This window comes from Vombatus ursinus, unplaced genomic scaffold (assembly GCF_900497805.2).
Source record: "Vombatus ursinus unplaced genomic scaffold, bare-nosed wombat genome assembly UNPS02014789.1, whole genome shotgun sequence".
NCBI classification, from domain to species: Eukaryota; Metazoa; Chordata; class Mammalia; order Diprotodontia; family Vombatidae; genus Vombatus; species Vombatus ursinus.
In genome coordinates, this window is record NW_020954567.1 from 386,238 (window position 1) to 402,002 (window position 15,765).

Below are 15,765 nucleotides of genomic sequence, written 5' to 3' on the forward strand. Positions count from 1 at the left end.
AAATGTAATATAAGGAAAACCATGTCTCCAGAGGACTTATCATAAAATGTTACCCACATCCTGAGAGGTGATAAAAACAAGATACAGAAAGAGACTTAAATTTTTGGACATGGATACTGTCTGGATTAATTTTGTTTGACTATGCTTATTTGCTACAGGGATTTTTTTTTCCTGAATTAATTGGAGGGGGTCAAGTCTGAGAGAGTTAGCAAAAATGATGGTCACCTCCTATTAAAAAAAGGATCATTGAAATATTTTTTTAAAAATGCACAGCTGGGAACAGAGGAAAATTCAAAAGAAAGTACGAAGAATATAGTTTTGAAAGTAACAAGTAAAATTTATTTTATCCTTTTTTTGTTTTGTTTTTATCTTTTTTTTTTTTAAAAAAAGCAAGGTTTCATATAGAATCCTCTTGTGTACTGCTGTGTGAAAGGAAATGTTCATTTTTTAGTGTTCAAGTTCAGAATAAAAAAATAAAATTAAAAATAAAGTGAAGAGGTTGTACTCTGTGACATCGAAGATCACTTCCAAGTCCAAATCTATTCTAAAAAAGAGAGAGGGAGCTTATTGTTAGTTTCCCTCCATTGCTTTTTCCCTGATTTAACAATGAGATCATTTTGACCCAGTCCTCCTGGCCAGAGGCAAATGTAGGCCTGCTCCAAATTGGTCTAGTCCAGTTGTTCAGGCTTGTAATTAGAACACAATGAGACATTCATGGGCCATAAAATATTTAGCAAAGAGAAATTGACTCAACTATAAAAATGATTGATAGATACAACATTGATTTAGATGGATGGGCTCCCCTTGATAGCCAAATGTGATTTGGACGACTGGACTTTTTATACCTTAGGTGGGTAGGAAGCATTCCAGCAGTTCCATTCCTAATCCTCTGGACCAATGAAATCCCAAGAATGGCCTCCTTGCCCCTTTTAAGAGAAACCAGTCACTCCTAGATAATATAGATGCTAGTGCTATCACAGGAAGAAGGAATAGAATGAGATGTTCCTATTTTTTGTTATATTTCATGTAAAGCTTTCTTTTTTATGCCAAGAAAATCATCTCTTTCCTTATTCAAACTTTGTGCTGGTCTTTTAGCAGGCTGACATCTACAAATAATATGCCATTTTCTTACTTTCCAGTTATCCCAGTTTATTATTATTAACTTCTAGTGTATCACACCCATGAAGTATTTAGCCTTAATTAGGAAATCTTGGGAAAATATTATTTAGAAAGTTTTTAAAGTAATCTTTTTTTAAAAAAATCTGTTCCTCACATCACCATAGTCTTCCACGTATCCTATAGTGAATAGTATTTTTTTAGAGAGGAATAAAAATCAGCACAAATGATAGATGCATTAAAAAAGTCTGAAAACATGTGCAATGTGTAACACCTGTGGACCTCCCACCTCCATGGGAGGATAAACTGGAGTGTCTTCTCATATCTTAAATCCCGTTTATCTTCATAATTCTGTTACATTTACTTTTGATTTTTTGGTGTGTCATTAATTCTGTTTTTATTGTTGTAGTTATTTTGTGTATTGTTTCCTTGGTTCTGCTTACTTCACTCTGCTTCTGTTCATTTAGATCTTTTCCTGCTTCTCTGTGTTCATATTATACATCATTTCTTACAACACAGTAATATTCTATTAAATTCATGTATCCAAATTTGTTTAGCCATTCCACAAATGATGGGAATCTACTTTGTTTCTAATTCTTAGCTATCACAAAATGTGCTGCTGTAAATATTTGGGGACTTTCTTCTTACTGATGTCTTCCTTGGGGTATAAGCACAGGAATAGAGTCTCTACTTCAAAGACTATGGATATTTGAGTCACTTTATTTGCAGAATTCCAAATTGGGTCCATAGCTCCACCAATAAAGTATTAGTGTGCCTATCTTTCCACAACTTCTCCAACATTGACTGTTGCCATTTTTTGTTATTTTTACCCATTTGTGAGGTGTGAGGAGAAGCCTCAGGGTTGTTTTGATTTGCATTTCTCTTATTATTAATGATAATGGAGCATTTTTTCATGTGTCTATGCATAGTTTACAGTTGTTTTGAGAACTGTTCATATCCTTTGACCATTTATCTGTCTAATTTAAGTTATTAGTCTTAGGTATATTTATTAATTATTTATGTAACTTGGATGCCATACCCTTATCAGCAAAATTTGATACAAAGATTTTTTTTCCCATTCACTACTTCTCTTCTTACTTTTGGTGCATTAATGCTATCCAGACAGAAGCTTTTCAGTTTCAAGTATTCAAAGTTATCTGTTTTATCTTTTATAAGTGCTTCTATCTCATTTGGTTAACAATAAATCTCTTACCCATAGCTTGGAAAGTTCCATGATGTGTTTCTCTTCTAATTTTTTTATAGTATAAACTTAATAATATTAAGGTCACATATCCATTTAGAATGTGTTTTAGAGTATGATATGAGGTGTTGTTCTAAACCTAATTCCTGCTTGACTACTTTCTTAACAGTTTTTATCAAATAGGGAACTTTTCCTTAGGTAATTTTTTACCTACTTCATCAAATACTGTTTTATTGAGTTCTATTGTTTCTAAATCTCCCTTGTCTGGTCTGTTCCATTGATCTGTCTCTCTATTCTTTAACCCATACTAGATGGTTTTGTTGATCACTGCTTTATAATGTTTGAGGACTGAAAGTGCTATTCCCCTTTCATCCTTACTTTTTTGTACCATTTCCCCTAATATTCTAGATCTTTTGTTTTTCCAAATGAATTTTGTTATTATTTCATCAGGTTCTGTAAAGTATCCCCTTGTTCATTTGATTGGTATAGCATTAAAAGTGTGAATTGATTTTCCAGTAGTTTTGTGGTGGTATTTTTTTTGATTTGTTTGTTTTTTGTTGTTGTTGTTTTTAGATTGGTATGGCCCAGACATGGGCACTGAATATTCTTTGAACCATTAAAGTTGTTTATTTCTTTAAGGAGCACTTAGTAATTGAATCTATACAAGTCTTTTGTGTGCTTGGGGAAGTTGATCCCCAGATATTTTATGCATTTTGTAGTTATTTGGAATGGGTTTCCTGTTCTGTTATTGCTTCTTGTGTTTTATTATTATTTTATAGAAATGCTGTTGATTTTTAAGGATTTTTTTTTTAGCTTGCAGCTTTACTAAAGCTATTAATTGTCTCAATCAATATCTTTGTTGATTCCTTAGGATTTTCTAAGTAAATTATATCATCAGTAAACAGGGATAGTTTTATCTCTTCTTTACCTATCTTTATTCCTTTCATTCCTTTCTCTTCTTTTATTGGTATTTTATTGATAGCCTTTCTAGAGCTATATCAAATAATAATGAGGAGAGTGGACATCCTTGCTTCATGCACAAATTTCTTGAAAAAGGCTCTTGTATCTCTCTATATACAGTGCTTACTTTTTGTTTCAGATAGATGCTTTTTACAATTTAAAAAAAAAAGGTTCATGTATGCCTATACTTTGTAGGGTTTTTAGCATAAAAAGGGTTTTGTCTTTGTCACCAGCATTTTCTGCATCTATTGAGATGATCATGTGGTTTTGGGATATTTTGGTTTTTAATATTATTGCTTCTATTGATTGTTTCCCTAATGTCAAAGTATCCTTGATATAAATCCCACTTGATCATAATGAATGATTTCCTGAATAAATTGCTTTAGTTTGATAGAATTTTTTTTTAATTTTTGAGTACATGTTCATTAATGATATTGACTTATAGTTTTCTTTTCACGTTTTATCTTTCCTTGGTTTAGGTATTAGGACTATATTTGTCTTATAAAAGGATCCCAATAAGGTTCATCAAGACCAGAAGTCTTTTTTCTTTGGTAGATCCTTTATAGCTAGATGTATTTTCTTTTCTGAGACTGGGTTGTTTAATATCTCAATCTAGTTTCATGATAGTTTAGGTATTTTGTATTTTTGAAGATATCCGTCTCTTTTGTTTTCTCAGTTTTGTTAGCATGTAACAGTGCATGGTATGTTCTGATTATTTTTTATGTTTTTTTCTCATTTTGCCATGATTTCACCTTGCTCATTTAACTATTTTATTGAATTTATTTTTAAGGATTATGAGTTTTATTAGTCTTTTCAAGAAAATAGGTTTTAATTTTATGTATCATTTCTATTGCAGTTTTTTGTTTCCAATTTATGTCCCCTCTAATTTTAAGTATCTCCTTTTTGGTGCTTATTTTTTCAAAATTTTTTAAAATGTATATTCAGGCCATTAATTCCTTCTTTTTCTATTTTGTTAACATGTGATTATAATGATATGATTTTCCCCTTGAAGACTGCTTTAGGTGTACCCAGAAATTTTGATATGTTGTTTCATTATCATTTTTACATAGTTATCAGTTGTTTTTATGATTTGTTCTTTGACTCAACTCATTATTTAATATTTTGATGTTAAGTCTCCATTTGAGGCTGTATCTTTTCTTTGTGATCCGTGGTCTACTTTCTGTTCTTACTACATTATTGCCTGTAACAAATGTGTTGACCATTTCTTCCATTTTACATTTGTTTGTAATTTCTTTATGTCCTAGTACATGATCAGTTTTTGTAAAAGTTCAATGTGGTGCAGAGAAATAGATATATTCTTTTTCTGTCCCTTTTAGAAGATGTCATAAGTCTTTTTACTCTAGTTTTTCCAGAAATTTATTTGGTTCTATATTTCCCTTTTGTTTATCTTTCTATTAGACTTATCCAAAACTGACAGAGGGATATTGAAATCTCCTTTCACTGTTCTGTTGTTGTCTCTGTCTTCTGGAAGCTCAGATGATACTTCCTTTATGAATTTAGATGCTAAGGCATATGGAGCATATAAGTTTATTACTGATACTGGTTCGTTGTCTATGGTTCCTTTTAGCATAATATAGTTTCCTTGTTTATTGCTTTTTATTTTTCAAATATTTGTTTTTGTTTTGTCTGATAATATGATGCCAATTCCTGCTTTTTTGAATTCAATTGATGAATAGTGATTTTTTTTCCCATCCCCTCAATTTTATTTTGTGTATGTCTTTGTTTTTTTTTAATGTGTTTCTTGTAAGCAACAGATTGTAGGGTTTTATTTTCTTAAACAATATGTCATTTTTTCATTTTATTGAATTATTTAATCCATTCGCATTTAAAGTTATGAGTTAAGTTTATATTCTCCTTCATTTGTCTCTAAAATTGGGGTATTTTTCAAGTTATATTTTCCCCTTCTTCTTCTGTAAACACAGTATTATGTTCCTTCAGTTTCTTTACTTTAATCTTTGTTTAAGGTGCCCTTATTCCCACTAGTTCTCTTGCCCTCACTCCTTATCCCTCTTTCTCGTTTGTTACTCCTTTCCCTTTAGAGTTTTCTTTATTAGTTCCTCTCTCTTGCTTTTATCTCTTTTTTCCCCTCTTAGTTATTCATGTAGATTACCCCTTTCTCTCCTCCACCTTCGGGTCATCCTGTTCATTAGTTTTGTTGTTGTTGTTGCTTTTTTTTTTTTTAAAGTTTTATTTTTTTGCACCTCTTTCCAAAAAAGGAATTCTCTCACTCTCTTTATTATCTGTCTTCTCTTTCTGGTTATTCTAGACCCTCATTCTCTGATTTGTGATTCCTATAATTATCTGGTCTTTCTCTTTTCCCTGTATTCTTCACAAAATCTAAGCTTCCACAGTATCCATTCTATACTCTCCCTTCTAGGTGCTTTCTGCCACTGCCTTGTAGAGCATGAATTCCCGTTTTCCATTGTGCCTCACTCTCAGAACAATGCCAGTTATGGCAAGTGTCTAGACAGGATACTTCCCTATAGTGTAGAGCCTCTCCCCCAGCACTGATTTATACTCTCCCTTTATTGATTTTTTTTTCTACATTTGCCTGGAAATTTCTTTCCTGTTATCCGTATATTCCCATGCCTCCAGATGCCGGTTGCAACAGTGGTTCCACCTACTCCCCTTCCAGAACAAATAGACCTTTTAATTACAAAATCCTGAAGGCCTCATACAATGTAAGGTCCTCATCTCGCTTTACCCATAAAAGCTTTCATCAGTGAAACCCCACCGCCACCCCCACCTCCAAAACAAGACTTCCTCTAATATGACAGAAAAGGAAATTGATAAATGTTGGAAGAGATGTGGGAAAATTGGGACACTAATGAACTATTGGTGGAGTTGTAAACTGATCCAACCATTCTGGAGAGTGATTTGAAACTATGACCAAAGGGCTATAAAACTGTGCATTACCCTTTGATCTAGTAATACCACCACTAGGTGTGTATCCCAAAGAGATTTAAAAAACAGAAGAGGGACCCATTTGTACAAAAATATTTGTAGCAGATCTTTTTGTGGTGGCAAAGAATTGGAAATTGAGGGGATGTCCATCAGTTGGGGAATGGCTAAACAAGTTGTGGTATATGATTGTAATGGAATACTGTTGTGCTCTGAGAAGTAATGAGTATCAAAAAAAAAAAAAAAAAAGAAGAAGAAGAAGAAATAATGAGCAGAAACCAGGAGGACAAGGGACTTACTTGATCTGGTGCAGAGTGAAACAAGTAGAGTCAAGAAAACAATACATATATAGACTACAAGAATGTAAAAGCACCTTCAAAGAAATCAAGTCAAAGTTGCAAAATTACAAAGGAAAAGCATGGTCCCAAAGAAGACATATTAGAAGATACTCTTACCCCACTCTTTTGCAATGGTGAGAGGTCCATGAATATGGGACATTGCATATATTTTCAGGCTTTTTCAATATATTAATAGGTTTTGCTGAATATTTTTCTCTTTAAAAAAATATTCTTTGATATAAAGAATGACTGTGGAAAGGGGCAGAGGGAGGAATTTAGATAATGCAAAAAAGTAGACTGTATCAATGAAAATGTATTTGAAAAACCAATTAGAGCTATCCAGATATGAAATGGATTGTTTTAGTGATGGTGAATTTCTCATCAGTGGAAGTCTTCAAGCAAACACTGAATACTCTTTTATCAGAAATGTTTTAGAAAGGATTACTCTTCAGTAATGATGGCTAGATGACTTTTAAGGCTCTTTCCAACTTGTAGATTCTGTGATCCTAGGGGAGCCCCTCCCCCGAATATTTCAAGCCTAGAGATCAAATTATTGTAACTCAGTTTGCTGAGCTAGAAACTCTCTAAGGGACTAACTAAAGGCTATTTGTGCAGAGGGCTCCTTGACTGATATGGAGAAATTATTCTATTCTAAATAGAGAAGGCGCCAAATTATATTTGATAGTCACTCCAAACAGAATTATAGCAGACAAAGCTCAGCTCCCAATGTGGATAAGTTTGTAATTTGGCTATTTTGCTAACCCAAGATTTTAAATGCCAGGCATTTTACCCACTAATGCCAATGAATCAAATTATTCCAGCTGGTGATTATAGTTTAAAGGGCACAGAACTTTTTTATTACATTTTTTTTTTCTGTTTATGGTTTTAGTTGTCAAGAACAGTGTTTCCCAAAGTGTACTCTAGGGACACATTATAGATTTCCTTAGTTTCTGTGGGTGTACCAAGACTAAAAATGCTTTAGAGCAAAGAAATTATAGTGAAGCAAGGGTAAAAATAAAGAAATAAAGACTCTTGGAAGATGTAGAAGTTTGGGAATGCAAAGTTAGGGAGATCTCTCAGATTCAGTCAGATACCACTGGAAGAATTGTTTTGTGCCCACTGTTCATCAAGCTTGTCAGCTGGAATGATGACTTCTCCATCTCATTCCTCTCTGTTCCACCCTAATCTCCATACTAGATCATACACATGGGAATTTCTGTGGTTCTAACCATGGAATTTATATATCACATACTACATTTTTGCTAAACTGTATCACTTGTGTGGATTTGCACCTTGCATCCAGAGATTTTGCTCAGGAATTCATAAACTCATGGAGCACCACAATCTCAGGAGATGTGCTAGCCCTTACCCCAGTTTTACTTATACAGCACCTCACGGAGTGTTGTTTTACTTCTTCCATACACACATCCAAAAAGTAAAAATGTTTTGCTTTTAAAATCCATATTTAAATTTTCCCTTCTAGTATTTTCAAATTTTTCATTTCCCAGTGAACTATTTGAGTTTCCTGTGGCCCATGACTTCAGTTGTGTTATGTGCTGTGCAGCTTAATCCTCAGGAAATCCACTTCCTACCAGTAGTCAGGAGTATAATGAATTCTCTGAAGTAAAACATCTTGTAAACATTATGTGTGACAGACTCTCATGTGGTTAAACTCAATGCATTTTGTGTTTGATCTTTATCCTTAAGATATTTCTTGTGATTGCCACATCATTGGCACTCAAAGAAATGGTGATTTATAACAAGTTTCAGGGTTTTAATTATCTTATCTCAAATTCACTCAGTTCTGGGTCCTTGCATAAGTTCTTTTTGCAATCAACAAAGTTCTGAATTTTGATTACCTAGTGTATGCAGGTGGGATAAATCAAAAAGAAATGTCTTTTCAACATAGGGAAGGTCCTGCTAGATTTATTTTTGTCCACAGTACACTTGATTTGTCTTGATCAAAAGGAAAAAATCTTTAAGTCAAGTCAAATATAGATTAGATTCTTTTTTGACACAACTCTGTAAACACGGGTGAGTTTTCAGAGCTTCATTTTCCCTTTGTAAAGTAGAGAATAATAATGTCTATAGTATCTTATTATAGAGGTATGAAGCTGCATTTAAACACTTTGTAAACATTAAAGTACCATGTAAGTATCAGCTCTTAGGATTCTTCTTTGTATAAAACACACACACACACACACACACACACACACACACCATTAAAATATGCTGGCTTACATAGCAATTTCTCTTGAAAGGTAAATGGGGGAAAGCCTCCGGTTATTGGATCTAATTTAAGGAAAAATTGGAGCACTTGATGAGGACCCCAAAGCTTTAACACAGACATTGAACTAACACATAGTGTTTTCAAGCTCTTCTTTTTCTGGTGACCTTGCCAGGACTATCAGGTTTGAGGTGAGTGCCAAAATTGTCATTATGTCAAAGTGTAAACCTTGGCTCAGTGTATGGCCATCTGTTGTGCAGTAATAATTTTGATTTATTCTTCCCTTGGTTGACACATACTAATGGAGCAGATGCAAGCCTGTAAGTTTTCTTTTATTGGTTTATAGTTTTACTGCATACATTAATGACACAAATAGTTCATTCATATTAGTATTTATATTAACTGTTTCCAAATCAAGGATGAGTAATGCATTTTGCTTATGTTTTTAATATGATGGGAAGCTCTAGACCAGAACATTTTAATAGCTTTTTTTTTTAATAGTCACAATTTACTTAATTTTACTGCCTCCACAAACTTTCTTTTCAGGATATGTCAGATTTTTGTATGATTTCAAGTTTCTAATTGCCATTGCTTCAGTGAATGGACAGAATTGGACTCAATTCAGCAATTTCTCTAACTACTGGAAAATCAGCAGAGAATTTAGTGGTTGCAGATGAATAATTTTTAAAAGTAAGGGAGTTGCCTAGTATTAATGTTCTAACTCTCCTCCCCCACCAGTTTAAAAAAGGAAATGTTCCTTATTTTAGTCTTTGACCTGAAAGGTAGTGTATGAGATGACATATCATTGAAGAAGAAAAATTTTCTAGGACAGAAACCTAGATTAAAGAAACTATGACACAATTAGTCATTTCTTAGAGGAGATTCTAGAGCTATTCTCTAAAACAAGGAGTGATGGCATTTTCATAGTGTGATGGAAATAATGCAGGGTTTAAAGTCAGAGGATCTTGGCTCCATTGCTACCGGTGTGATTGAGCAGATTGCTTCACCTTTCATCTGTAAAATAAAGGGGTTGGACTTGATGGCCTTAAGATCCCTTCTAGGTCTAAATCTGTGTTCCTGTGATGCTATGAAAACAGATACTTGAATTATCTATGTTAGAGCTCCAAGGCATGCAGCAAAGAAGTCTGTCACTGTACAATGTGGAGTTGACAGGTCCTTCATTCACTGAGGCATGTCAGTACCTTACTTTAGTTGTCCATAGCTTTGGTTTGCCACTTCTGTTATGCATACACCGAAGTATCATTTTGTATTAAGGTTACTTGTGTATATGTATTATTCTTCTCTACAAGTTTATAAGTTCCATGGGGACAGAAGCTGTTTTGTCTAAATTTTGCATCTCCTAGTACAGTGAGCTACTCAGTAGAAACTTAGTACATGATTATTCAAGTTAGGCAGCCTGTTGCAGACTCCATACCCAGGTCACTTAACCTTTTGGAAACTCTGTTTTCTCATCTGTAAAATAAGGGGGTTGAGCTCAGTGACTTCTAAGCTTCCTTTCATTTCTAAATCCTTTGCTATCTAGCAAATATATTAAAGAAGTGTGTGTGTCATGGCTTATCAGAGGAACTGGATTCCAGCATTTTTTCAATTTTGAGCTTCTTAGTTTTCCAAATAATCAGATGAATCATGTCAACATTTTATGGGAAACTCAAGACATATATACCTTTTGACATTTAATTACATACTTTCATAATAACCCTCATTCAGGTAGAAATGTGGTGATATTTGCTCTCAGAGGCTTTGTGCCATCTGTGACTGAGGATGTTCAAACTGACATTCCAGGCCCTCCACAATCTGACACGCCGCCCCCTCCAGTCTTTCCAGCTTAATCTCATATTTCATTCCACATGTTCAGTGTTTCAGCCAAAGTAGATTGTCATTTGAAAATGTTCTGCAGATACTTTCCCATTTCTATGCCTTTCTTTACTCACACTGTTTCATATGCCTTTTTCTCTTCACGTATTAAATCTGTAGCTGTCTTTTAAACCAACTCAGATGCTACCTTCTCCATAAAGCCTTTTGCTGTTGTGCTCCAGTTGATATTGACCACAGGCTTCATATAGTACTTTGTTTCTGAATCTTTCTAAGCACTCATTGAAGTTATCTGTGTCTGTGCCATGAAGTTAGGGACATTTCTTTTATGAATTAACAGTGCTTTTCAGAGTAAGCATTTATTAAATGTTATGGAATCAAATGATATGCTCTGAGGTATGGTCAAGTTCTAGAAAATGGTAATGAGGGTTCAATAAAAATGACATATTATTGGGTATGGTGGTATGTGCTCATAGTCTGTTCTGCTGGGAAGGTAGATGATTTCTGAAATTCTGAGTTCCAGTGGGTAATGCAAATCTATGTCCTTACCAAGGTATGGGATCAGTGTAGTGAGCCCCTGAAGTAGGGGCTACCAGTTTATTGAGGGAGAGTCAACCTAACCCCAATTGAAAGGAGTAGCTCAAAGTTCCCATGCTGATCCAGTGGTGGGATCAGGCCTGTGAATGGACCCCGCACTTCCAATTTGGATGAAATGAGGAGACTGCTTATCTTTTCATGCTCAAATATTGCTCAATCTTTTATCTCAAACTCAGTTTCCAGAGTGAAATATTTTGGTGTTCTTCTCTAAATGTTGTAGATGAAGAGTAACTAAGACACTGTTGATTTTAATACTGATCCATTCAATTTAGTCCCTGATGACATCTCAGGGTATTCAAACATAATCTGAAGATTTTATTTGGTGATTGGTGATGTCTTCTTGAAGCAGGACCAGAATACTATCCTGTTTAATTCTAATGGAAGAGGCTCTTTTGTGCAGTTGTGCTATTTATCTTCATGCCTTTATTGTCTAGGTAATTTTAAATAACATTTAATGATGGACTTTCTGAGAAGGAATGAGTTTTGCTGACATTTTTAATATTGTTTTCTTTCCTCTGTGGAACTGGAATTCTTTTCCTAGTGCATTAATAACATACTCAAGTAAAAAAGGAAAACAATAGAAGAGATAGGAGATTGTGTGATACATGGTAATTAAATGAAATTTGGCTTAGTATCATAAGAAATATTCTGTGAGCCATATTGAAACCTTTCCTGAATATAACAGCCCTTATTGATCTCTCTCTTCTTTGAACTCTTTCTAGCACTTTTCGTCTGTATTTTTTTTAAGTCTGTTTCACACCGTTTAATTTAAATATGTGCTACTTTGCATCTTTTGATGCCAGAGAACATATCTGTCTGGTACTTAGTAAATACTTACTGATTAATTGTTAACTCATATCTAGTTGTGCTTGTTTCTAAGGATGACACTGTCCGTACAGAATGTGATCCATCTGAAAAGAGTGAGCTCAAGGCATCAGAATTTGTATACTACTGCTGGACATAAGTCTTGCTCTTTGTAGAAAGTGGGTGGAAATGGAAACAGCCACATTACACTTTAACATGCTGAAATTTCTTTCTTTTCCCAAGTATATATCAGTGCTTAGAAAACTCAAAAACTAAATGTGGTTTATGTGAGATGAGTACTTTATGAACCTGTACCATGCAAGATTTCCTTCATGCACCTTTTCCAGGGCAGTTCCTACTGCCTCAGGTTTCCTGATGTTTCACTAGCCCGGAGGAACTTTTGAAAGGAATGAAAGAATAAGCATTTATCAAATAGTTACTTTGTACCAGGCACTGTGCTAAGTTCGGGCAAGCAAATAATACAGTTCCTACCCTCAAGGAGTTTATGTTCTAATTGGGGAAGACAGCATACAAAGAAGCACTGTAAAGGTGAATGGATGGTACTTGTATGGGCACATGGTTTGGAAATAGCCTATGAAGTGAGGTAAAGACCTAAATATAGGATAAGGTGAAAACTCACCCATCAGAGCTCAGGGTCTTAGAGCAGGGTGCAAATTTTATGAATGCCATAAATTAAAGTCTTTTCTGGTTTGTAAGACTTCAATAATTGATACATTTATCTAGGCTGACTATATTAATTACATATGTATGTTCAAGAAATGATTGTCTTTTCATTTTAAAAAGTGCTATTTTCTAACTCTTTTCCTCTAATAACTTCTTTGAAATTTAATGAAGAGAGAAAGATGTAATATTCATAATCCTGTGTTTTAAAACTGACCTTTTTACTGGGACCTACATCTCATCAGGAAATGCAGTATTAAGTCTGACTCTATCCTTAACCCATGACCAATGGTATTTAATTGTGTTTATTTTACCAATGCCCTTAACTGTAAGAAACTAGAGGGAAGGATTATATTTTGAAATTGTGTTCCAATTCAATTTTAAGAGTATAAAATTATGTTTAAATTATTAGGAACCAAAATCTTGCAACTTAATGTTAAGAACAGGAAGTTGTATTTTTTCTTGTTTGAAACATGGTATCTTACAAAATATCCCAGAAATGTGTGATCTTTACGTCTAACAATGTGCTTTTTGCCAAGAACTCCCTTGCCACTACCCTGATAATCTAATAGAATGACTTCACTAAATTTTCCTTTTTCTCATGAAAACACTCCTAAGAAATTTATGAAAATGATAGAGCGATAATTTTGCCTCAAACCACATAAAGTACAAGCAGGAACAATGCTTCATGTGCCTCAATGGCAATATGCTTTTCACATCCTGCACTTTAAAAATCTTTTAATTTTTAATTTATGTAATAAAACAAGCATTTTCATAACATAGTGCAATAAAAAGATGATTGTACTCTGAAACTGCAGTCCTGAGTTCTCCATATCTCACATTTGTATCAGTTGCTTCACCCTACATTCTAAATCTTTTCTTTCTGTGTCCTTCAAACATAATGGGAGCTCTAGTGCTTCGCACAGTGTCTAGCCTTTAATCAATGCTTTATGACCTTCATCTTTGTCATCATCATCTAATCTTTGTTGAAGGAATGAATAATTGAATGAGATACTAACAAATAGAAATTCAGGCAAACTTGTGAAGTTCTTCTTTGGCTTGATTAAACTGCTTTCACTAAAATGATAATGTGAGTATCCTCATTTTCTGCAGCTTTGGTTTATCTACATCACTAAGAAGTGTAAAACAATAGGTAACCCTCATCTATTGTATCTATCTTAGAATATGGTCATACACACATATATTCTCAAATATTTTCACACTCAGCTACCCCAGTTTCTGGATGTAAACCCTTTCTGATTTTTAGTTTTGGCATCTCAAAATCTAGCTGGGTGGTAAAAAGCAGCAGGCCAAAGTCAACACATTTGTATTGAGAGATACATTATGTTCATATATATTTTTTTCTCTTGATTACATATTTGTCCTAGTTGCTCTATTAGTTTGTAAGCTTTTTTTAAAATCAGGAATTGCATCCATTGTTTAACATATAGCCCAAGGATCAGTACATAGCCTCTGTACCTTTTGAGTATTCAATAATTGATTACTGAACTACAGTTAGAGAGTAGAGGCCTTTTTTGTTGGCTTATAGGGTTGTTATGTCATTTCATTTTAGTTTGGGAAGAGCACATCTATACTTATTTATCACAAACTAGCAATTTTCTGATAACCTGAAACTATTTAAAGAGTTTACGACTTTTAGGGCAAGTTTAAGGGGGAAAATATAATTAAAATCTGAGGATACTTACTTTGTGTTAAATTATAATCACTTCCTATATGAGGTTTTTCCCGTTTTCCCCTTTTTGAAATTTGTATTCAATTCAATTAGCATTATTAAGTACTTTCTGTGTACCAGGTACTGTGTTAGTGATAGGAATGTAAAGACAATATTAAATAGATTCTACTATGAAAGAAGGAAGGTAGTAAGAGGGATGACACCCCAAAAAGGAATTAAGAAGGGTCATTAAAGCATTTTCAAAAATGCACAAGAAAACCAAGAATATCTTTGATAGTAACATTGAATTTAATATGTTTTTTAAAATGTAAGTGCTATGTAATATTTGTATTTTCTGTTCACCTTTTTATGTGGAAATGTTCTTTTTTGGTGTTCATTATTATTATTTGGTGTTCAGAATTAAATAAAATTTAGAAGTTTGTTAAAGAATTGAATAGGAAGTTTTTTGCACATTAGGAAAACTAACTCCTAATTCTAGCTTTAAACCCTACTGTCTAGTATAACACATTTCTCTCTGACATTTTTTAGGATCACCTGCTATTACCAGCTACTACCCATAACAAGACCACAAGACCAAAGATGTCAATAGTTTTGCCAGCAATAAACATAAATGGTAAGTCTAAACTTAGATTTATGAACTATATCAGTATTCTTTTTCAAGCAAAGGCTCCCTAGGATAATTTTTTTAAACATTCAAGTGGTCATTTATATAAGTGGGTATATTGTTTTAAAACATTATTCTCCTGTTCATGTTAGAATAAGATTTTGAAAGTTCCACCACTTAATTGTGATTGTGTATTTTCAGACGTTTTCAGTTCTTTGTAAGATAAGGAATACTAGTAGTGGCAGCAAAAATTTCCCATTCCTCTGATTTGTTATCCTTCTTATACGTTAGGAGCCCCTTCCAAATTATAAGCTGATTATTGTCCAAAAGTTTATTTGTAAGATAATTATTTAGAACATTTTCCCATACTGTAGATATAATATACCTGAACTAGAGTATTCATGGTACTGTTGTATTATACATATCATAATTAATACCAGTATTTTAGCCCTTGTAACAGTACTATGAGTTCTATAGTTAGTAATTAAGTGATTTGTACTATTACACTAATAGTACTTTAGTACTATTTGTATCATAGTTGTTGTTTTGTTTTTTTTGTTTTGTTTTTGGTGAGGCAGTTGTAGTTAAGTGACTTGCCCCGGGTCACACAGCTCATAAGTATCAAGTGTCTGAGGCCGGATTTGAACTCAAGTCGTCCTGACCCCAAGACCTAAGTTATATTGTGCCACTTAGCTGCCCCTGTATCATAGTTTTAAAAGGCAATTACATCCTGGCCTGTGAACCTTAGCACCTTTTTAACATTTTATGTAAAAATGTTGTCTCTGGTGT

The 15,765-nt window shown here is 33.7% G+C and overlaps 1 protein-coding gene across 3 annotated transcripts in view; it reads left to right on the forward strand.

Moving 5' to 3' along the window:
* Positions 1-15,765, forward strand: part of ATF6 (activating transcription factor 6) — a 208,241-nt gene that overhangs the window by 148,483 nt on the left and 43,993 nt on the right. For all 3 annotated transcript variants that reach the window (XM_027868414.1, XM_027868415.1, XM_027868416.1), the window contains one exon: positions 14,901-14,985. In XM_027868414.1, the coding sequence (XP_027724215.1) occupies positions 14,901-14,985 (85 nt within the window). The remainder of the gene's footprint in view (positions 1-14,900; positions 14,986-15,765) is intronic.